This window comes from Vitis vinifera, chromosome 7, assembly GCF_030704535.1.
Source record: "Vitis vinifera cultivar Pinot Noir 40024 chromosome 7, ASM3070453v1".
Classification (NCBI taxonomy): Eukaryota; Viridiplantae; Streptophyta; class Magnoliopsida; order Vitales; family Vitaceae; genus Vitis; species Vitis vinifera.
In genome coordinates, this window is record NC_081811.1 from 7,212,289 (window position 1) to 7,235,358 (window position 23,070).

General features: G+C 33.0%; 5 protein-coding genes across 5 annotated transcripts; 4 read left to right on the top strand and 1 right to left on the bottom strand.

Annotated features, from left to right (window-relative positions):
- Window positions 1-2,988: 2,988 nt before the first annotated feature.
- On the bottom strand, window positions 2,989-4,466 carry LOC100263451 (transcription termination factor MTERF15, mitochondrial). Its single transcript, XM_002271831.4, has one exon. The coding sequence runs from the start codon at window positions 4,314-4,316 to the stop codon at window positions 3,078-3,080; it is 1,239 nt and encodes a 412-aa protein (XP_002271867.1). The 5' UTR covers window positions 4,317-4,466; the 3' UTR covers window positions 2,989-3,077.
- A 2,088-nt stretch (window positions 4,467-6,554) lies between these two features.
- On the top strand, window positions 6,555-8,119 carry LOC100241175 (transcription termination factor MTERF9, chloroplastic-like). Its single transcript, XM_002271800.4, has one exon. The coding sequence runs from the start codon at window positions 6,723-6,725 to the stop codon at window positions 7,953-7,955; it is 1,233 nt and encodes a 410-aa protein (XP_002271836.1). The 5' UTR covers window positions 6,555-6,722; the 3' UTR covers window positions 7,956-8,119.
- Window positions 8,120-12,625: 4,506 nt separating this feature from the next.
- On the top strand, window positions 12,626-14,268 carry LOC100246295 (uncharacterized). The gene is made up of 2 exons (XM_002271763.5): window positions 12,626-13,756; window positions 14,224-14,268. The coding sequence occupies exons 1-2, from the start codon at window positions 12,626-12,628 to the stop codon at window positions 14,266-14,268; spliced, it is 1,176 nt and encodes a 391-aa protein (XP_002271799.3).
- Window positions 14,269-14,954: 686 nt separating this feature from the next.
- LOC100251440 (transcription termination factor MTERF15, mitochondrial) lies at window positions 14,955-16,797 on the top strand. The gene is made up of 2 exons (XM_019220971.2): window positions 14,955-15,196; window positions 15,281-16,797. Exons 1-2 carry the CDS (start codon window positions 15,022-15,024, stop codon window positions 16,378-16,380), a joined length of 1,275 nt encoding a protein of 424 aa, XP_019076516.1. The 5' UTR covers window positions 14,955-15,021; the 3' UTR covers window positions 16,381-16,797.
- Window positions 16,798-17,968: 1,171 nt separating this feature from the next.
- Window positions 17,969-22,818, top strand: LOC104879853 (uncharacterized). Its single transcript, XM_019220972.2, has 3 exons — window positions 17,969-17,972; window positions 18,024-19,354; window positions 21,523-22,818. The coding sequence occupies exons 1-3, from the start codon at window positions 17,969-17,971 to the stop codon at window positions 22,816-22,818; spliced, it is 2,631 nt and encodes an 876-aa protein (XP_019076517.1).
- The last annotated feature ends 252 nt before the right edge of the window (window positions 22,819-23,070 follow it).

The following is a 23,070-nucleotide window of genomic DNA, read 5'->3' on the forward strand; positions in this document are numbered from 1 at the left end:
TTTTTTTGAAATAAAAAATAAAAAACAAACAATTAATTGATATGGATTTTTAAGAACATGGAAAATGGAGGTGGGTATTCCTGGTCACCTTAACCAAGAACTAGTGATTAGCTTCCAGGCACCAAATGCAAAATTTAGACGTAATTAGAACTCAAAAGACATCCTACATTATGCTCTTAGACAGATCAAAGGCAAAAAGTAATCAAAGGACCCTAGCAAAAACCGTAGAAGCAAATATGTTGTTTTTGCTCAAAACAATGAAAATGGAATTGAATATGAGGAAATATTGTTGGAATTGTTGTGACCTTCGTGTGGTCATGAAGTTAATCCCCAATATTCTAAAATTTCATGACTAAAATCATGAACCTAATGTATTTACATTTCCTATATTATACATCTAATGTATGTGAGAAGATTAAATATATTAGATATATAGAAAAATACAAGATATCATAACCAAAGTCATGAATCTACCAAATTGTACACAAGGTATAATGACCAAAATCACGTACCTACATTAAAGTTTTCATATACCATTAATACTATATGGAATTGGAAAATGTGGATTCATATATCGAGAAGGAAGTGTTCATTTGTGACTCTTGATGGAAGATCACTTGATATGATATAAAAGGGTTTTTAGTCTAATTAGAACGTGAAAATGCACTTCAAAAGAGTATTTCATTATTTGCATTTGTTGATAATTTGAGATTAAATTGATTAATTATTGAATTATTTAACAAATGTGGTCGTTTTTGTGTTATTTTTAAATAAAATTACCAAAATGCCCTTAACCTTTGTCTAGGCCCACATTGTACCCAAAAAGTGCCAAAAAGATCAGTTCGACCTAGCAACCCAGCCAATTGGCTAGCTTGTTTTGATAGCTTAACTTATCTTTTTCTAAGCTAGATTTCTTCAGCTTCCTAAAACCAATTAATTGCTGACCAAACAATGTATTCAGTCAACAGATTGTCCAAGTTCATTCAAGCACCAATTTAGCAGTCAAATTATTCCAGAATGTGCTTCAACAAATAAGGAAAAGATGGAGCAATTTTTAGGGGAGTTTTGACCTTTCAGGAAATTTTAGGCATTGAAATTCAGACACAATAGAAACTCTAGTCAGATTCTGTCCTTTCTCGTCATGTGCTGAATAGGCTTCTATCTGTTGAAAACTTTTCCTGACAATGTTTGGGTGCAGGTTAGCCTAATTGGAGGATTGATTTGATTGGGGAAGTTATAGAAAGGTTGAAGCTGATTTTTGGAGCAAACATTAGGAAACTTGAAAGCTCTCCTCCACTATAAATAGAGGCTAGGCTGACCACCATGGGAGCCATCCTCTTTCTTGTGTTCTTTTTATTCTTTTCATATTTTCTCTCTAGAATCCGGGAGATGAATAGCAAGCTAGGTTAGAGAGGAGCTTATTTGTAGAGGTTCTCTTGTCACTCTCCTTTGATTTCTTTAAAGAGCTTTTAATGTTCTATTTTTCCTCATTTAAAAGATTTTTCTCAACACAAATACATTGGTTTTTATCATTGATCTTCAGAGTTATATGTCCCAATTGTTTGTTTGGGATGTGAAACATGCCATGGAGTAGTAAATAGGAATCAAAGTTGGTAACAATAAAACAAAGCAATTGAGTCTCTATGCCTTGGTTTCTATCATATTGATTTTTATCCTTCTTTTTTTTAGTTTTCCAAGTTCTTTTAATCTATTCCTTTTTATGTGGTAACCTATTTTGTTGTTTGTTTTTCCATGGGATTGACACCTCAAATTATACTACAATAACCGCAGTATATTTTGAGCGTAAACATGGTCCCTCTCTCTAGAGTTTCAGGGCAAAATAGCCATTTCTTGTAAAAGAATATAAGTTTTAGCCCCCATTGCAAAACTTATCTTCAAAGTAGTCATTTTATTACCATCAGTTGAAGCCTCAATTAGCAATCGAGATTTCATTTAATTTTTTTTTGCTTTAAAATTTAATTAAAAATATATACTTTAATAATAAAAAAATTATTTATTTAAATTTAAAAGATCTAATATTATTTCAATAAAGATAATTTATTGTATTTTTAAAATAAAAAATTATATGATTTATTAATTTAAGTTATATGTAGTACCCGCTACAATTAGGGAGAGTCTTTTTTTTTTCCACTCTATAAATGTTTAGTAGTATTTTTTGTGACTTTGACGAAACTATTAAAAGTTACCGTTTTGTAGTAGGCTTTTTCTAATTAATTTTATTAACTAATTTTGAAATGTATCTTCTAAGGCATTTTTATTTTTATTTTACATAAAATTACAAACATATGTTTTAAAATAATGAAAAAACTATATATGGAAATTTAAGATAATACTATTATTTTAATAAAGATAAATTTTTCAAAATACAAATAAATTAATATCTCAAAAATACAATAAATTAAATATTTTAAATCAATAAATTATATAATTTTATATCTTATTTATATATCATATAACTTCATTATTTTAAGATTGTTAATTTATTGATAAATAAAATATTCATTTATTATTATAGTTATCAATTTATCTATATTGAAATAATATTATATCGTTTTTAAGTTTAAATATATAATTTTTTTTATTAAAGTATATATTTTTAATTTCAACAATAAATTATAATTTTATATTTTTAATTAAATTTTAAAGTTAAAAAAAACAAAACAAAACAAAACGGAATCAATTGGCCTTCCACTTAAATTTTTAAAAAAAAAATTTATACTTACTTTGAACATAAGTTTTGCAATGGGCTAAAACTTATATTCTTTTACAAGAAAGGGCTATTTTGCCCCAAAACCCCTCTTTCCGCTCATCATAAGTTTGGGAAGTTTCCCATCATTTGTACAAACATTAAGTAAGAGAGACTAAGGAGAGGAAAGATACAATACAAAGTTAATAGGTGCTACCAAAGTGACTCAACATTGCAAACAATTCGCTGAAGGTGAGTTTTGTAAATCTATTTTTGGTTCATTAAACTAAAATTCATGAGATCTTATTTCTTGATTTTCTAACATAACAGCAGCCAAACACAAAAAAGAAAGGAAAATTGACATGCTATACTACAACTGTTTGACTCCACATATCTCCTCAGATGCAAAGCCTAGTTCTAGAATGCCCACTTCACCCTTAAATAGATTTAACAACTGAGGAATGTGATTCTGATATTTGATCACAAACCTATCCAAAAACTTCTTCTCAGTGAACCTCAGAAAAGCACCTAAGCCCATGTCCTTCTTTACCAACCCCTTCAGTATCAGAACTCTCGCAACTGAACACCTCGGAATGATCCTCTTCTCCAAACTGTAACTCAGAGTGCTTGGAACTTTGGTGATTGCGGTAAGCTTCCAACCCATCTTATTAACCAGGAAATCCATTGTGCTCATTATTTTCTTCTCAGATAAACTCATACATATGGGAAAAGCTCTGAACAACAACATTATCTCATGATTGCTCAAACCCCACCTCCTGTAAACCTCCATTTTATGTTCCCAGGTTGGTTTACTCATTCCAGCAAGCACGTGGATTGCCTTAATGAAAACCATTTTCAGAGGATCGAATCCCATTTCCATAACCTCCTTTACAATTTCGTGAAACTTGTCGTGCTTTACCTGCACTACATTGGAATAATGAGTAATCAAAAACACGACAGAGGATTCAGGCACTCCAATTTCTTGCAAGGCTGTGATTTTTGGAACGATGTACTTGTTCACATCCTCAAGAAAAATCCTGGGTGAGCGCTTGAATGCAGAAACAACCCTTTTATCGAGATGAAGAATGCTCTTTAAAAAATCATAACAAGGGATGATCTGGTAGTCCAAGCTCCGCGACAAGATCATTGGACAGGAAGAGAGGATGCTCCCAAGGTCGGCCCTTGTAAAAGCTTTAGAATGGAAAAACTCGAGTTTGGGCAAAAGGGTTTTCTCAGGATCAGCCAAAAGCAAAGTTGGATATACTCGTAGGAGTTTGGGAAGTTGGGTGTCGGTGATTCCATAGTTTCTGAGGAGTGTGAGGACAGAGTCGGGCCTTTCTGGGGTTACCAAGTGAAGCTTTTGGGAAGCGGAGAGAGCAGAATCTGCGGACAACCCACATGAATTGATGAGGTAAGACACTGTAAAAGAGCTTTGTTTGGGATTTGGGGAGGATGGGGATGTTGACGATGAAGAGAAGAATCTGAATGACAGTGGAGCATCTTGAAGAAGGGAGAGTTGGGTTATAAAGCTTTTCACAGGAATCCTCCAATTTGGGGTTGGATTGGGCAGCAGAAACGATACCCTTCTAACGCTGAAGCGGATTCTCATTTTCCACCCGTGAAAGCCTTCTTCTCAAAACTTTCCCTTTGCTACCATGAAACTTCTCGGCCGTCTGAATTCAGATTTCAAAAATAAAAAATTAAGCCAGAAATGATCAACTAATTTTGGGCTTATTAAGATATGCTTTCTGTTTTCCGTTTAATGAATTAATTATTCTAGCCTTCCGCCCAAAAAGATGGAACGGAAGGAACCTATGATTAGTTTTTGGAAATTTTGATGAAAATTATGAAATAAATAAAGAGAAAACTTATAAGAAAATAGAAAAATATTTAAAGATAATAAATTATTCCCATTCATATGATTTATTTAGTTTGTATAAAAATTAAATAATTGAAATAACTAAATATGACTTAATTTAAATTATTTAGTAGATTAAGTATATTTGATAAAATAATTTAATATCACAACTTAACATAAAAAATAATTTAAAATATTAAGTCAATATAATTAACTTATTCTTAATATTAAATCATTTTTAGTGAGCATATATTTTTCAATTATGACTCTACATTCACAACTCATTTTTTATAGGAAATATTGTTGTAGTTATCTTATATTTATACTATAAGTAAATTTATTACTCAAGTTTAGTAGAAATATAAATATTAGTAGCGGTAAATAGGTCAATTTAATGATTTAAAATAAATTTTAAGTTAATTTTATCAAATAATCTTAATACTTAAAGTAAATAGTATAAAAAAAAGAAAAAAAATTGATTTTATGTAAAATAGAAACAATAAAGTTTTTGTAAACCAATTTTTATATTAATTAGGCTATTATTTGAGTTTTGAATTATTTTTAAAAATTATTAGATTCATTAATGATTCAACACATTAAGTCTTACTTGATTTAGAGTTTATTTACTTAGTAAAAAAAATTATAAAACCATAATATATGTAAAAAAGAAATCAATCAAAGTCATTTAAAATAAATTTTAGTCTATAACTTTTTAAAATTATTGAGGTTTTTTTTTTCTTTTTTTACTTTCAAGTACTAATTAAATTGATTTTTTTATTTTAAAATTATTTTTAAAAATGAATAAATTGTATATATAAGTGTAGTTTGATATTTATATGGTTAATGAAAAATTTTAGAGAAATTAAAAAATTATGAAAGATAATGTATAATTTTAAGGAAAATTAGAGGAAAAAGTGGGTTTTAACTCACTAATTTTAAAAAATATAAAAAAAAAACCTTAATTTTTATAAATGAGTTTTATCTTCATCTATTTAAAAATATTTTAAAATATATACACTTTTTCATAATTCAAATAATTATTTCCTAAAATACCCTTTTACTTGATAATATTATATAAAATTATCTAAAATTAATTTATCATTTTAATTCGACAACAGTGTTTTATAAATAAATATATTATAAGTTTTTTATTATATAATATGAGATATAAATTATTGTAGAAAAATTCTACAAGATTCAGATGATAAATAAAATATTTCTAATGTCATAGTGTATAATGATTTTATATCTTATATTATATAAATCCCTTTATTTTTTGTATTATTTTTTTTTTAATAAAATTGAATAACAATTTAGTTGACAACAATAGAAACTTTTAAAATTAAAAATAGAATTAACACTAAAATGCATAAAAAAATTAAATACAATTAAAAACCAAAAAACCTTAAAATTTAAAAAACAAAATATTTATTCTTATTGTATTCCTAGTTCTTTCTTGATATCCATATTTTCTATTAAAGCTTCAAAGTTTTTTTAGTTTTAATTTTAAAATTTTCTTATTCTATTAATTTCAAATAAGTTCTCATAGTAAAAAAAAGTTGTTAACCGTTGTTATTAACATCACAAGTAAAAAAGCATGTGTTTTAAAATATTTTTAAATGTATTAAGATAAAACTAATTTATAAAACTTCACGTTCTTTTCTCTATATTTTATTAAATTAGTGAGTGAAAACTCATTTTCCTTAAATTATATTAAAAGATTTTTTAGAGGGAAAAAAAAGGAATAATATCATATTTAATTTTATTTATTTGTTATGAATTTTTTAATATTTTATTATTATAATTGGTTTTGGAAAAAAAATAAAAAAAATAGATTTAAAATTAATAAATTATTTTTTAATGACACATGTGTAAATAATTTTTTTTTTTATTACTTTAAATTATAAAAATAATTTTTAGAGACAAAAGAAGATAATTTTTATATAAGAGTGATTCTAATTTTTCTGTTTGCAAAAGAAAACAGAAAGCGTATGTTAATGCGCCCAAAATTGGTCGATTATTAATTGTTATCACTAATAACCACTGACATCATTTCTGGCTTCTTTTAGTTTTTGAATTTCGATTCAGATCGCCAGAGAAGTTTCATGGTAGCAAAGGGAAGGTTTTCAGGAGAAGGGTTTCATAGAGTGGTGCAAAATGAGAATCCGCTTCAGCTTTAGAGGACTATCGTCTCTGCCCTATCCACCCCCAAAATGGAGGATTACTGGGAAAATCTTCACAACCCAACTCTCACTTCTTCAAGATGGTTCACTCACATTCAGATTCTTCTCATCATCGCCAACATCCCGATCCGCAAATCCCAAACAATGCTATTTTACAGTATCTTACCTCATCAACTCATGTGGGCTGTCCCCAGATTCTGCTCTCTCCGCTTCCCAAAAGCTTCACTTGGTAACCCCAGAAAGGCCCGACTCTATCCTCTCCCTCCTCAGAAACTATGGAATCACCGACACCCAACTTCCCAAACTCATAAGAGTATTCCCAACTTTGCTTTTGACTGATCCTGAGAAAACCCTTTTGCCCAAACTCGAGTTTCTCAATTCTAAACCCTTTTCAAGGGCTGACCTTGGGAGGGTCCTATCTTCATGTCCAATGATCTTGTCACGGAGCTTGGACAATCAGATTATCCCTTGTTATAATTTTTTCAAGAGCATTCTTCACCTTGATAATAGAGTTGTTTCTGCAATCAAGCGCTCACCCAGGATTTTTCTTGAGGATGTGAACAAGAACATCGTTCCAAATATCACAGCCTTGCAAGAAATTGGAGTGCCTGAATCCTCTATCGTGTTTTTGATAACTTATTATCCCATTGTAGTGCAGCTAAAGCACGACAGGTTTGGTGAAACTGTGAAGAAGGTTATGGAAATGGGATTCGACCCTCTGACAGTGGTATTCATTAAGGCAATCCAAGTGTTTGGTGGAATGAGTAAATCAACTTGGGAACAGAAAATGGAGGTCTACAGGAGGTGGGGTTGGAGCAATGATGAGATTGTGTTGTTGTTTAGAGCTTTTCCCGCATGTATGAGTTTATCTGAGAAGAAAATAATGAGCACAATGGATTTCCTGGTTAATAAGATGGGTTGGAAGCTTACCGAAATCACCAGATTTCCAATCTCTCTGGGTTTCAATTTGGAGAAGAGGATAATTCCGAGGTGTTGGGTTGGGAAAGTTCTGATGTTGAAGGGGTTGGTAAAGAAGGATCTGAGTTTAGGTGCCTTTTTGAGGTACACGGAGAGTAAGTTTTTGGACAGGTTTGTGATCAAATATCAGAATCACATTCCTCAGTTGTTAAATCTATATAAGGGTGAAGTGGGGGTTGTAGAACTAGGCTTTGCATCTGAGGAGATAGGTGGAATCAAACAGTTGTAGGATAGCATGTCAACCTTCCTTTCTTTTTTGTATTTGGCTGTTGTGTTGTTATGTTTCCTCAGATTCAATTCCATTTTCATTGTTGTGAGCAAAAAGTATATTTGCTTCTTCCTCCAGCTTCAGCTGGGGGTTCTTTGATTTACCAGTTTTTGATTGCTTTCTCCCTTTGATCTGTTTAAGAGCATATTGTAGGATGTCTGTTGAGTTCATGGAAATATAGATTCAAGGGTGAAATGAAAGTGCAGTGTGGAAAAAACCCCATGTTTTCATGGCCTTTTCAAGTCCAAAGCTTAATAATTTGGTTTGCGGAGTTCCAACTGTATGATTGTTTATGATCCTTCTTTTTGGGTGTTTTACCCTTTATTTATTTATTTATTTATTATTATTATTATTAATGCAATTTTATTATTCTTTTTGGGCAGAATTCATCATATTCTTTTTGTTAGGGCATGTCAAGACAATTCCATCTATCCATTTTAATGGTGGTGTGGATTAAAACATTGAGGCAAATTTTATTAATCCAAATATAATCTTATTTTAAATTTAGTTTTGGTCATATTTTTAGACTTGAAAATCTTATATGATGGTTATAAGAAATGTATTTCAATTGTGTTGATAAATCATTTTTATGATTTAATATGATTTTTTTAGTGATTTAATTTCAAGTATTAGTGTATTTTTTATCAAATAATTTAATATTTCAATTTTAAATTAGAAATGATTTAAATTTAATAAGGCAAAATAAAGCACCTTTTTTAAATTCCAGATATTCTTTTCTTATTCTTTATTTCATTCTCATAATCTCATTATTTAATATCAATGTGGGTAAATATATTAATTTAAAAACTTCAAAAAAAAAAAAAATCAATTTTGTTAAATAATTTCAACACTTAACATAATAACTAAATGATAGGTTTTACCGATTCGATCAATCTTAAAGTGCATCGTTAAATGTAAAAATAAATATATGGAATCATGATAGAAGCAAATAAGACTAATACAAAGAAGTGAGACCAAGGTAACAAGTGACGTATAAAATAATACGATTGAACTATGCACGTAACATATTGTGATTAGTCTTGTTTTTCCATTGATTCCGATTTGATACCGTAAGATGACTATAAATTTTAAGTAAACAATCCAAGTATAATTAAATATTAAGTTTTAATATTAGTGGGTTCTTGAGAGATCCTCCTATTTCTTTGGGATACCTGCACCAAGGTATGGTCCAAGAAACCCTCAGCTAGACCTCTCCGATGGCCAAGTTAGGACTGGATTAAATGAAGTTGGGCAAAAAACTGGATTGGCCTTGGGCTTAAGATGTGGGAGACAGGAAGGGAGCTGAAGGTTGAAGGGAGTTGAGGTGTGTTGTGTGGGAACAAACTCCTCTTGCTCTCGGAGCTAGTCAAGGGTTTTCTGAGCTGTGTAGCATCCTTCCTCTTCCCTGCACAGGAAGTGCTTGTTGAGGGAGAAAAGTGTGTAGTTTTGTTTCAACATCCTTTATATAAATTTTGGTTACATATATAGTCTCTTTTTCATTGTATTTGCATCAAAATTAGTGGCATAATCCTAAGCCATAGCATGGCTGAGTTGATGCATGGGAAACAGTCCCTTCCCAAACAGAGCTTTTAGCTTTTTAGGCCATTAAAACCAGTGCCCTCTTCTGCAGATTGCATGAAATGAGACAACTCACATTGTACCTTTCAGATCATATAGTTAAGGCAATTGGGTGGACTTAGCATAGACTTAAATATGGTAAGTGTACATTCATAGGATGGATATGAATGCATGGAACATTAAGATCATTTTACTCCACTAGTGCTAAGGTGTTTGGGTAGTTTTGCAAGTTCATTTTCAAAGATTGTAAAGTTTTTTTATACTTGAACTACTACTAAGGTGTTTAGATAGTTTTGTAAGTCCCTTCTGAAAGGTTCAAACCTAGACTAATGAGTCGTTAAGTATGTTTGACAAACACTTGACTATGGTCGAGTGTGCATGTTCACTATGGTCAAGAGTGTACATACACATGATGAATATGAACGTATGAGACGTTAAGCTTGTTTTATATATAACTAACTACCATTAAGCTGTTTTGGTTGTTTTGTAATTCCATTATCGGTTTAAACCTAGGCTCATTTACGAGAACTCAAACCCAACATTTTAAGGGTTTTTTTGAAGTATTTTTAATGGTTTGAGTACTTGAAACTAATGTAATTCCTTATGTTTGATGCTAATACCTTGATTATATTATTCAATGTATTTATTTCCTAGTTTCAACAGTAAAGTGAGCAATCAAGAGTAGAAAAAAGTTCATGGAGTGGCGGTCATTGTGCGAGGAAAGTGGGTTGAGCTAAAATGATTAAGTGCTAGAAATAAACTATCTATACTAGCCATAGACGATTAATTGTTATAAATCAATCAAAGTAAATATGTGATCAGTCTAGCTAATACTCAAGCGACAATAAGCTAAGACAAAGGAATTGAAGGAGTAGTTGTAGACGATAGATAGTCATGAAGACATTTAATCATCCTAGAGCTATGTGATCGCCTTTGCTTATTGAAGAAGAATATCATATTCAATGTGCAATATAAAATAACTATGCAAAGTCAGTTATATTATTTGATGTTTCTTAACCATAATAGTAAGTGAAAAGCAATGCAAATACAACATCCAAATATCTTGTCTTAAACTATTCTTTTGATGCATACATGTATTTAATATCTACCTCTTACCTATTCGTTATAGAAATAGAAAGAAATTGTCAATGTGATCGGAAAAAGCAAAAATAAAAAACTAAAAAATAGAATTAAGCAATTCATTGTGATCTTGATTTAACAAGTTTTTGAAAGGCTCTTTTGCCTCCTTAAAGGTCAACCTCAAAGGATCCCAATGGCATTGTGGTTTATCTTGCTTTTTTACAAGTTTCCTTCTCTTGTTGGGTTTGTATATGGATAATGTAGCATACGATATTTCTTCGATTCTTCTCTTTGTTTGAAGATGGTAGTAGAAGGAATGTAAGTCACTACACAAATGAAAGACTTCCCCAATGCTTTGGAATTACAAAATAGGACCATGATGCATGTCATCATCTATAACTTATCATGGGGAGTATTAAGGCCTCTTTGTGTCTAGTGGGTTGGTTCTTGGAAAGAAGGATCTTGTAGTACATGTGGTTCTTCATTGACCCTAACTTAAAATTGCAAGTTAGATACAATTATAAATGAATTCACAAAATCGTAAATACAAATAAATATTAAAGTTAGCATGCAACCCACTAAAATATATCAATATTTGTTTCAATATATCCATTTTTAAAGCTAGACCATCCATTTGTACCTTCATACATTATGCACCACAACTTAATACTCATGGCCTTGCATTAATCAATTCTATGACAAATACATACTTATAAAACATATGAGTTGAAAAATTATTTGTCTATTTTAACCCACCTTAGTGAAGGTATGGCAAACTTATTCCTTGTATTTTTTTTCCATTGGAGTAGCATCAATGACAACAATGTAAGCTATAGATTTCGTTAGCTTGTCTTCTTCATTTTGATTCTCCTCACAAATATGTTGTAAGGTTAGTATTTTAGGTAACTTTGTAATGTAATGTCATGCAAATACTCTTTCTTCTCCAAATGTTTGTAATATTCGTATTGACACTCATATGAAATCGGTTTTAAGAGCAAAAGGAATGATAACTTCAAAGCCAAATGAAAGGAAACTAGACAACAATCAAAATCTTGTTAATGTGATTGAAATTATTATTCGATTGTCCCATTATGTGACCACTCACCTTTCCATCTTCAAATTCTTATGCATGGCATTGCTTTTATTTTCTCCCTTCTAAGGTTACAAATTATATGAATATATATTTGTTGTATAACAAATATTTTATAGATATACACAACAAAAAGGAAATAATTTGTTTTTTTCAAAAATTTAAGGGCTCGCTCACTTAACCCTTCCCCTATGTTTTAAGGTGGTTCAGACATTAAAAATCATAAGTATTCTTACCACAAATGTATTTTAATAGAAACTCCTTAAGAGTTTTAAATATAAAATAAAGAACATGAATCTTTGACCGTCTTACACAACAAATAGAGGTGAAAATAAATAAAAACAATTTCGTTATTCATAAATGGATCGGCGACATACGGAAAGGAGTTTTAGAAGTTAAGAGATGAGGGTATTTTTAATATCCTAGAGGTTAAAGAGATGTTTATGTGATATTCGGGCAAATCTCACTTACCTGTTTTAAGATTTGAACTAAACATGTTCAACTAATATTAATTTAAAATTTTGTCAAATTCTTTTCTTATTTCAAGTCAAAAGGAAGATGAGCGAAAATAAATATGAAAAGAATTTGATTAGAATTTAAATTAACGGTGATTAGGTATATTTATCTTGAGCAAGGGTGAGAATTGGTAGTGCAATTCTCAATAATGTTGGGGGTGTTAATGTAATATCCTCCAAAGTAACCCACGATTAGTAGACTACCGTTGAGAGGAGGGAAAATCTGGACTGTAGATAAAAATTCTCCATAGGAGGTGTCGAAGGAAATTGCTGTAAAAGGATACGTTGCCCTGCTGCAGACGAAGTCCGATCAAGATTCAGAACTATACAATTTTGAAAACGGTAAGAACCAGAACCTTCCTTTGCAAATGTGTATTAATTTTATCTGTAAGAGACTAGGGTCAATCCCAAAAGGGTGGCAGGCAGATTCCAAAGCACAACTGCATTTTCTTCGAAATACCACTCCATTTATCGTCAGATGTTTCTCGACATCCAACAAGCATTCTTTCACAGTATCTTACCTCGTAAACTCATGTGGGTTGTCCCCAGAAACTGCTATTTCTGCATCCGGGAAGATACACTTTGAGAACCCTAAAAACCCAGATTCTGTTCTGGCTCTTCTCAGAAACTCTGGATGTACCAACACCCATATCACCAAAATTGTAACCAAGTTTCCTTCATTGCTTTTGGTCAATCCTGAGAAGACCCTTTTGCCCAAACTCGAATTTTTTCGTTCTATAGGCTTTTCTGGTGCTCATCTGGCTAGCATTCTCTCTTCTAAGCCAAGTATCTTGAGTAGGAGCTTAGAAAACAATCTAATTCCCAAGTATAATTTCCTCAAGAGTGTACATATCAGCAATGAAGATGCCATGAAGGTTCTCAAGAGGTCATGCTGGAGTTCTAGTGGAAATCTGGAGGAGACCATAGCTACTAACATTGCAGTTCTGAGAGAAATTGGAGTTCCCATATCCCATATCTCATTTTTAGTGGTGCGTTATCACACAATCTGCCAAAGAAGTGATAAATTCAGTGAAAATGTCAAGAAGGTTGTGGAAATGGGATTTAATCCTTTGAAATTTACCTTCCTGAATGCACTCCAAGCATTCTGTCAAACGACTGAATCAACTCGGCAGCAAAAAAAGGAGATCTATAGGAGGTGGGGTTGGTCTGAAGATGAGATTCTGTTGGCATTCAGAACTCGTCCAGAATGCATGCGATTGTCTGAGAAGCATGTTATGAAAGTCTTGGATTTCCTTGTGAACAAAATGGGTTGGCAACCTGCAGCTGTTTCTAGGGATCCAGTAGCCATCTGCCTCAATTTTGAGAAGAGGGTTGTTCCAAGGTGTTCAGTTGTGAAAGTTCTGTTATTGAAAGGGTTGGTAAAGAAGGATATGAGATCATCTACTTTTCTGAAGCTCACTGAGAGGGATTTCTTGGATAAGTATGTAATCAAACATCAGGATAACGTTCCTCAGTTGTTAGATCTATATCAAGGGAAGGTGAGTTTTGCGGAGCTAGGATTTGGATCTTAGGAGATAGTCATAAGTGGCATGAAATGATTGTAGCATTTCAACTTTACCAAGTAATTATCATTCTTTCCTTAGTGTTGCTATATTTCCAGCACATCAATTTTTGCAACTGTTTTGGTAATTGTCTTCACCAGCTTCTGCTAGTGGTAACCTCAAATAATTCCTTACTTTCTTTTTATTTATGGTAGGCAATACCTGCCTTAAGAATTGATGGAGATATGTAATCTATTATGAAACCAAAAAGTGGGGATGAAAACCCCAAAGTTTTGTAATGGTAGTTTTTGAAGTTTGGTTTGCAGACTGCCCTGGTATCTTGGAGTATTTATCATCCCCCTCCCTCCATGGGAAGTTTCCCGTAAGGAACTAAAAGGTGTATTTTGTTTTGCCAATGAATATACGAATTTAGCTGCATTTACTCATTTTCATTGTGTTTGCAGTTAATGAAATGGTGGTTAAACCAAGCTTCTGTTGGGGGTTATTAAGTCTATGTCTTTTAGTTTTGTTGTTCAGCTCAAACCAGAAGAGCTTCAGAGCTTTCTTTCTCTCTCTTTCTTTCTTTAATGTGAAACTAAAAATTTCACATTAGGCCTCAGCCTAATCCAATAAGTCTCCTCTTTCAAGCTCTATTTTTTTTTCTTTTTTCCCAGTTTGCTTGTTTTGGGTGTGGTCGATTCTTGCTTAGTCCCTCTCTTGTGACCTAATCTTCCAAAAAAATTTAGGGCCACTACCATTGAGTTGAAGGTGGCTCCACTGCCAAAAACCATTAGTGTTTCTCACCCAAATTCTCTTTGAAGGCAACTTTTCCATCAAATTTAAGATAATTTTTTAAATATTATATTTAATTTAAATGTTACTTGATAAAAATTATAATTAAATTATAGTTTAGAACTGCAATTACTATGAAGAACAACATATAGTTTATACTATATAAAAATCTAAGTTTAATAAATTATTTTATTGGAAGTTATAAACCTATAATTTCTAAATGATAAATTTTGTTGTGATGAAATGACAAGTTATTCATTAAAATATCACATAAATTAAGTAATGTAAGCTTAGTATAAATTTTACAACAACTTTGATTGTTTGAAATACATCATTAATACAATTAATAGTTGAAATTACAGAGATTGAATAGAAAGAGAGATTGGAAGGAGGAAGACGAACATATAGCCCCTACACTAATATTTTGATAATGGGGTATTTTTGTCTTAACAAATTCGTAACTTAGGTATATGAGCCTTGACGAGCCATTAGGTGGAATCATTTCAACACAAGAGGGAAAATCCGGGCTCTTAGAAGGAAAATTTTCTCTTGAGAAGGTGTTGAAGGAACTTCTAGTAAAAGGACGCATTGCTCTACTGCAGACCAAGTCCGATCAAGATTCAGAGCTATACAATTTTGAAATTGGTAAGAGCCTGAAGCTTCCTTTGCAAATGTGTCTTAAATTTATCTGTGAGAGGCTAGGGTTAATCCCAAAAAGGTGGCAGGCAGATTCCACGACCCAACTGCATCTTCTTCGAAATACAACTCCATTTATCATCAGATGTTTCTCGGCATCCAACCAGCATTCTTTCACTGTGTCTTACCTCGTAAACTCATGTGGGTTGTCCCCAGAAACTGCTATTTCTGCATCCGAGAAGATACACTTTGAAAACCCTAAAAACCCAGATTCCGTTCTCGCTCTTCTCAGAAACTCGGGATGTACCAACACCCATATCACCAAAATTGTAACCAAGCTTCCTTCACTGCTCTTGGTCGATCCTGAGAAGACCCTTTTGCCCAAACTCGAATTTTTTTGTTCTATGGGCTTTTCTAGTGCTCGTGTTGCTAGCATGCTCTCTCCCGATCCAAGTCTCTTGGGTAGGAGCTTAGAAAAGGTTCTAATTCCCAAGTATAATTTCCTCAAGAGTGTACACATCAGTAATGAAGATGCCATAAAGGTTCTCAGGAGGTCATCCTGGAGTTCTAGTGGAAATCTGGAGAGGAACATAGCTGCCAATATTGCAGTTCTGAGAGAAACTGGAGTTCCCATATCCCGTATTTCATATTTAGTGACGCGTTATCACGCAATCTCCCTAAGAAGTGATAAATTCAGTGAAAATGTCAAGAAGGTTGTGGAAATGGGATTTAATCCTTTGAAATTTACTTTCCTGGATGCACTCCAAGCATTCTGTCAAACGACTGAATCAACTCGGCAACAAAAAATGGAGATGTATAGGAGGTGGGGTTGGTCTGAAGATGAGATTCTATCGGCATTCAGACGTCGTCCACAATGTATGCAATTGTCTGAGAAGAAAGTTAACAAGGTGTTGGATTTCCTTGTGAACAAAATGGGTTGGCAGCCTGCAGTTGTTGCTAGGGCTCCAGTAGCTATCTGCCTCAATTTTGAGAAGAGGGTTGTTCCAAGGTGTTCAGTGGTGAAAGTTCTGTTATTGAAAGGGTTGATAAAGAAGGATTTGAAGTTAGGTACTTTTCTGAATCTCCCTGTTGGGGATTTCTTGGATAAGTATGTAATCAAATATGAGGATGATATTCCTCAGTTACTAGATGTATATAAAGGGAAGGTGAGTTTTATGGAGCTTAGGAGATAGTGATACATGGCATGAAATGATTGTAGCATTTCAACTTTACAAGCCCAAGTAGTTACCATTCTTTCCTAAGTGTTGTTATATTTCTGGCACATCAGTTTTTGCACTATTTTGATAATTGTCTTAACCAACTTCTGCTGGTGGCAACCGCCTACGATTTCTTCTTTTGGTTTTGTTTATGATGGGCAATACATGCCTTAAGAGTAGATGGAGATATGTATTCAATGATGAAACAAAAAAGTAGGTTTGAAAACCCCAAAGTTTTGTATGGCTTAGTTTCTAAAGTTTGGTTTGCAGATTTCTCTGGTATATTGGAGTGCTTATCATTCTCCTTTCCTCCATGGGAAGTTCCCTATGGTAACTAAAAGGTGTATTTTGTTTTGCCAATCAATATATGAATTTAACTGAATTTACTCTTCATTGTGTTTGCAGTTGGTGAAATGGTGGTTTAACCAAGTTTCTGTTGGGGATTTTTAAGTCATGTCTCTTAGTTTTGTTGTTCAGTTCAAAGCAGAAGAGCTTCAGAGCTATCTGTCCATAGTTTCTTTCTTTCTTTCTTTCTTTGATGTGAAACCAAAAACTTCAATGCAATAAAAGGGGAGGATTACATAGAGAAGGATGGGTGGTTTGGATTCTAGCAGGGACTAGGACCAATTTTCTAAACAATGCCCCACAAAGGGAAGCCAAGCTTCAACATGGTCAAGTGATTCTAACCCTTGTCCCAAGTGGTTCAACATGGTTTCATTTCATTTAGTAGGTCCTTTCTTGCCATCCTATCCTTTATATTTGTATTAATCTTTATTTCGAAGATTTCTTTTGTTTACTTATTCATTTTTCCATTGTGAGGGAAAGAAAATCTTTCTCTTCTAAGCTTGTTTGCCAACCAAAAGGTATTTGAGTAAGGTTGAAATTTAATTTCAACCTCTTTTAGGCTATGTTTGGTTTTTGAAAAATTTGAAGGAAAGAAAAATTGAGAGAAAAGGTAAAAGGAAAGAAAAAGGGTAGACAAATTAAAAAATAAATTATTTTTATATATTACTTCAAACTTTTTTAACAAATTTAACTCTTCTATATATAGATTAAATCATTTAAAAATATACAAAATTTTAATAATTTTAATTATATTTAATTTCTTTTATATTTTTCACAAGTATAAAAAAATCATTTTTCTTAATATTTTTTTTTTCTTTTTTTACTGCTTTCCGAGAAGCAAACACAATCTTATTATTATTTGTTTTAAATCTATATGCTAGTATTATTTTTGTTCCTTGTGAATATAATTTAGAGTTTATTATTTTTGTAATTTTTGATAAACATTTTTTTTAGTAAAAATAGTTAAAATAACATTTAGTAATAATTTAAAAGTAAAGGCATTTAAAAAAAATTAAAATATTATATGAACTTGAAAAAGGAGACATCGGAAGGGTTATTCGGAGGAATAGTCCTAAACTCAAGAATGTCTATAGTGTCTAATATTTCAAAAATGTCTAGAATTTTTTTTATTTTAAATCACAACTTTCTTTAAAAAATTGTTAAGGGTTTTGGAGAGATTGAATGGAAAGAAAGATCGGAAGAGTCTGTATGGAATGCCATGGGTATTTTTGTCTTAACAAATTCGTAATTTAGGTATATGTGCCTATGACCAGCCATTAGGAAGCATTTCAAGACGAGGGAAAATCCGGGCTCAAAGGGTAAATTTTTTCTGGAGAAGGTGTTGAAGGAACTTCCGGTAGAAGGACGCATTGCTCTACTGCAGACCAAGTCCGATCAAGATTCAGAGCTATACGATTTTGAAATTGGTAAGAGCCTGAAGCTTCCTTTGCAAATGCGTCTTAAATTTATCTGTGAGAGACTAGGGTTAATCCCAAAATGGTGGCAGGCAGATTCCACGACCCAACTGCATTTTCTTCGAAATACAACTCCATTTATCATCAGATTGTTCTCGGCATCCAACCAGCATTCTTTTACTGTGTCTTACCTCGTAAAGTCATGTGGGTTGTCCCCAGAAACTGCTATTTCTGCATCCGAGAAGATACACTTTGAAAACCCTAAAAATCCAGATTCTGTTCTCGCTCTTCTCAGAGACTCTGGATGTACCAACACCCATATCGCCAAAATCGTAACCAAGCTTCCTTCACTGCTCTTGGTCAATCCTGAGAAGACCCTTTTGCCCAAACTCGAATTTTTTCGTTCTATGGGCCTTTCTAGTGCTGATCTTGCTAGCATCCTCTCTTCTGAGCCAAGTATCTTGAATAAGAGCTTAGAAAAGGTTCTAATTCCCAAGCATAATTTCCTCAAGAGTGTACATGTAAATAATGAAGGTGCCATGAAGATTCTCAAGAGGTCATCCTGGAGTTCTAGTGGAAAGACCATAGCTGCCAATATTGCTGTTCTGAGAGAAATTGGAGTTCCCATATCCCATATCTCATTTTTAGTGGTGCGTTATCACACAATCTGCCAAAAAAGTGATAAATTCAGTGAAAATGTCAAGAAGGTTGTGGAAATGGGATTTAATCCTTTGAAATTTACTTTCGTGAATGCACTCCAAGCATTCTGTCAAATGACTGAATCAACTCGGCAACAAAAAATGGAGATGTATAGGAGGTGGGGTTGGTCTGAAGATGAGATTGTGTCGGCATTCAGAAGTCGTCCACAATGTATGCAATTGTCTGAGAAGAAAGTTACCAAGGTGTTGGATTTCCTTGTGAACAAAATGGGTTGGCAGCCTGCAGTTGTTGCTAGGGCACCAGTAGCTATCTGCCTCAATTTTGAGAAGAGGGTTGTTCCAAGGTGTTCAGTGGTGAAAGTTCTGTTATTGAAAGGGTTGGTAAAGAAGGATTTGAGGTTAGATCATTTTCTGAGTCTCACTGAGGGGAATTTCTTGGATAAGTATGTAATCAAATATGAGGATGACATTCCTCAGTTGTTAGATCTATATCAAGGGAAGGTGAGTTTTATGGAGCTAGGATTTGGATCTTAGGAGATAGTGGTACATGGCATGAAATGATTGTAGCATTTCAACTTTACAAGCCCAAGTAATTATCATTCTTTCTCAAGTGTTGCTATATTTTCAGCACATCAGTTTTTGCACTGTCTTGATAATTGTCTTAACCAACTTCTGCTGATGGTAACCTCAATAACAATTTCTCCTTTTCGTTTTGTTTATGATTGACAATACATGCTGTAAGAGTTCATGGAGATATGTATTCAATGATGAAAATAAAAAACTAGGGATGAAAACCCCGAAGTTTTGTATGGGCAGTTTCTAAAGTTTGGTTTGCAGACTGCCCTGGTATCTTGTAGTATTTATCATCCTCCTTAGCTCCATGGGAAGTTTCCTGTAGGGAACTAAAAGGTGTATTTTGTTTTGCCAATCAATATTTGAATTTAGCTGAATTTACTAGTTTTCATTATGTTTGTAGTTAGTGAAATGGTGGTTTAACCAAGTTTCTGTTTGGTGTTATCAAGTCTATGTCTTTTCAGTTTTGTTGTTCAGCTCAAAGCAGAAGAGCTTCAGAGCTTTCTTTTAAGCTTCAACATGGACGAGATTCCAACCACCAGCTGCAACCCTTGTCCCAAATGATTCAACATGGACCAATTTTCTACCCTTGATATTTGTATTCATCTTTAGTTGGAGGATTTCTTTTGCTTATTTATTTATTTTTTCGGTTGCGGAAGCTAAGGAATGAAGGTGTGAACATGAGATTTGGTTGAGAAAGCATCCTGTGAGTATGAATAGTATTGATAGGGGAATGGATTTCCATGTGAACAAGATGGGTTGTGACTTGTGAGACACCCTTCCAGTGCTATAACAAAGTCTCTGTTTCTCAGTTTTGGAAATAGGATCATCTTGACTATTGTTAAAGTTCTCTCTCTCTCTATCCTACACCATTTCTTTACTGACGAGCATTACTTAGAGTTACCAAGCCCTTGGGTCCATTTCCCCAACTGCATTTTTTCTGTCAACTTTTTTCATGACTGAATAACAGAAATTTTATAAATTTTTCTTATTTTTTTCTCTTTATTTTATTTGGCTTAGGTTATGTTTGGTTTCACAGAGTCATGAATGAAGAAAGAAAAAAATGGTGAGAAAAATGATTTCTCCTGTTTGGTTTCATTACAAAAAATATATAAAAAAAAAATCAAATATAATTAAAGTTAATTATAAAATTATACAGTTTTAAATTATTTAATATTTATATATAAGAATTAAAAATAAGTGAAATAAATTTAAAATAATATATAAAATAATTTATTATCCGTATATTTTCTTTCCTTAGCATATTTGGTCAAATTATCTAGAAACCGTAGTCTTAAATTTTTGGGAAATCAAACATAGACTGATTCTTGAATTTTAAATCATATTTGTTAGGATTTTGGCATTTTGTAAAAGCAAGTTGCAGTAATTCAAGAGTTATATCTAAGGGTGTAATAAATGAAAATTTTCAAACTATATCGAATTTTGAAATGATAAGAATCTTTTAAATTATAGAGTAATTTATTTCATTAAAGATTTATTTTTATATTATTTTAATTTTTAATATTCCTATTTTAGGAAAAATTATGTAAAATAGATTGGTCATAAAGCTTATTAAAAAAGAGTTGAAAATTGTTTCCAAAAAGAATTTTGATAATTTATTTAACTTTGTTCACCACCTCTATTTTTTGGCTAAATACTCCCGATGCTCATAAGTTCAAAATTTTATAAAATATCTTTTTTATTTTGAAAGAGATAAAAAAATGAAAAAAAAATGAAATAAATAAATAAATAAATAAAAAGAACCATTGGAGGTGCTTGAACTTGGAAAAACCAAACATCAATAAGGGGGTTGAGAGGTATACTTTTAAACTCTCTTAGGAGTGTTAAAAAGTATAGGATCTAGCGCTTAAAAAAAATTGAAAAAAATTGGAAAAATTGTACAAATATATCTCTAGCTTCGTTGGAGATGATTATTTGTTTATATTGTTTTAAAAGCTAATTTTCTTCAAAAATTTGTTAGGGTTTTGGAGAGATGGAAAAGAAGAAACGAGGGAAGAAGATTAATGGGTAGTTTTGGGTTAACAAATTCGTAATTTAGGTTGATATAAGGAGTTATTTAGTTGGAAGCATTTCTAGAAAAGAGAGAAAATCCAGGCTCTTGAAAGGAAAATTTTCTCGAGGAGAAGGTGCTGAAGGAACTTCCGGTAAAAGGAGACATTGCTTGCAGACCGGAGTCCGTTCAAGATTCAGAGCTATACAATTTTGAAATTGGTGAGAACCAGAAGCTTCCTTTGCAAATGTGTATCAAATTTATCTGTAAGAGAATAGGGTTAATCCCAAAAATGTGGCAGGCAGCTTCCACAGCCCAACTGCATTTTCTTCGAAATACAACTCCATATATCTTCAGAAGTTTCTCAGCATCCAACCAGCATTCTTTCACAGTGTCTTACCTCGTAAACTCATGTGGGTTGTCCCCAGAAACTGCTATTTCTGCATCCGGGAAGATACGCTTTGAAAACCCTAAAAACCCAGATTCTGTTCTCGCTCTTCTCAGAAACTCTGGATGTACCAACACCCATATCACCAAAATTGTAACCAAGCTTCCTTCACTGCTTTTGGTCAATCCTGAGAAGACCCTTTTACCCAAACTCGAATTTTTTCGTTCTATGGACCTTTCTGGTGCTGATCTTGCTAGCATTCTCTCTTCTAGGCCAAGTATCTTGAGGAAGAGCTTAAAAAATGTTCTAATTCCCAAGTATAATTTCCTCAAGAGTCTAAATATCAGTAATGAAGATGCCGTGAAGGTTCTTAAGAGGTCATCCTGGAGTTCTAGTGGAAATCTGGAGAGGACCATAGCTGCCAATATTGCAGTTCTGAGAGAAATTGGAGTTCCCATATCCCACATCTCATTTTTAGTGGCGCGTTATCACTCAATCGGCCAAAGGAGCGATAAATTCAGTGAAAATGTCAAGACGGTTGTGGAAATGGGATTCAATCCTTTGAAATTTACCTTCCTGAATGCTCTCCAATCATTCTGTCAAATGACTGAATCAACTCGGCAACAAAAAATGGAGATGTATAGGGGGTGGGGTTGGTCTGAAGATGAGATTCTGTTGGCATTCAGAACTTGTCCACAATGTATGCAATTGTCTGAGAACAAAGTTACAAAGGTGTTGGATTTCCTTGTGAACAAAATGGGTTGGCAGCCTGCAGTTGTTGCTAGGGCGCCAATCGCTCTCTGCCTCAATTTTGAGAAGAGGGTTGTTCCAAGGTGTTCAGTGGTGAAGGTTCTGTTGTTGAAAGGGTTGGTAAAGAAGGATTTAAAGTTAGGTCATTTTCTGAGTGTCACTGAGGGGGATTTCGTGGATAAGTATGTAATAAAAAATCTGGATGACATTCCTCAGTTATTAGATCTATATCAAGGGAAGGTGAGTTTTATTGAGCTAGAATTTGGATCTTAGGAAACCTTGAGGGGTAGCTCAGTTGGTCTGGCCTTGGGTTTGCTCCCCAATGGTCACCAGTTCGAGTCCCCTCAGGGCCACTGGAGGTTTACCTGGTCGTTAACTTCAGGGCCCCGTCGAATTAGTCGAGGTGTGCGTAAGCTAGCCCGGACATCCACGGTTATAAATAAATAAAAAAATTGGATCTTAGGAGATAGTGATACATGACATGAAATGATTGTAGCATTTCAACTTTGCAGGCCCAAAGTAATT

What these genes read in the sequence shown, in the direction of transcription:
- LOC100263451 (XM_002271831.4), bottom strand. Translation starts at nt 4,316, where the DNA reads ATGAGAATCCGCTTCAGCGTTAGAAGGGTATCGTTTCTGCTGCCCAAT.
- LOC100241175 (XM_002271800.4), top strand. Translation starts at nt 6,723, where the DNA reads ATGAGAATCCGCTTCAGCTTTAGAGGACTATCGTCTCTGCCCTATCCA.
- LOC100246295 (XM_002271763.5), top strand. Translation starts at nt 12,626, where the DNA reads ATGTGTATTAATTTTATCTGTAAGAGACTAGGGTCAATCCCAAAAGGG. An exon ending in TAGATCTATATCAAGGGAAG is followed by an intron (nt 13,757 to 14,223) that starts GTGAGTTTTGCG and finishes TTGTGTTTGCAG; the next exon opens with TTAATGAAATGGTGGTTAAA.
- LOC100251440 (XM_019220971.2), top strand. Translation starts at nt 15,022, where the DNA reads ATGAGCCTTGACGAGCCATTAGGTGGAATCATTTCAACACAAGAGGGA. An exon ending in GCTATACAATTTTGAAATTG is followed by an intron (nt 15,197 to 15,280) that starts GTAAGAGCCTGA and finishes GGTGGCAGGCAG; the next exon opens with ATTCCACGACCCAACTGCAT.
- LOC104879853 (XM_019220972.2), top strand. An exon ending in TGGAGCTAGGATTTGGATCT is followed by an intron (nt 19,355 to 21,522) that starts TAGGAGATAGTG and finishes GGCTCTTGAAAG; the next exon opens with GAAAATTTTCTCGAGGAGAA.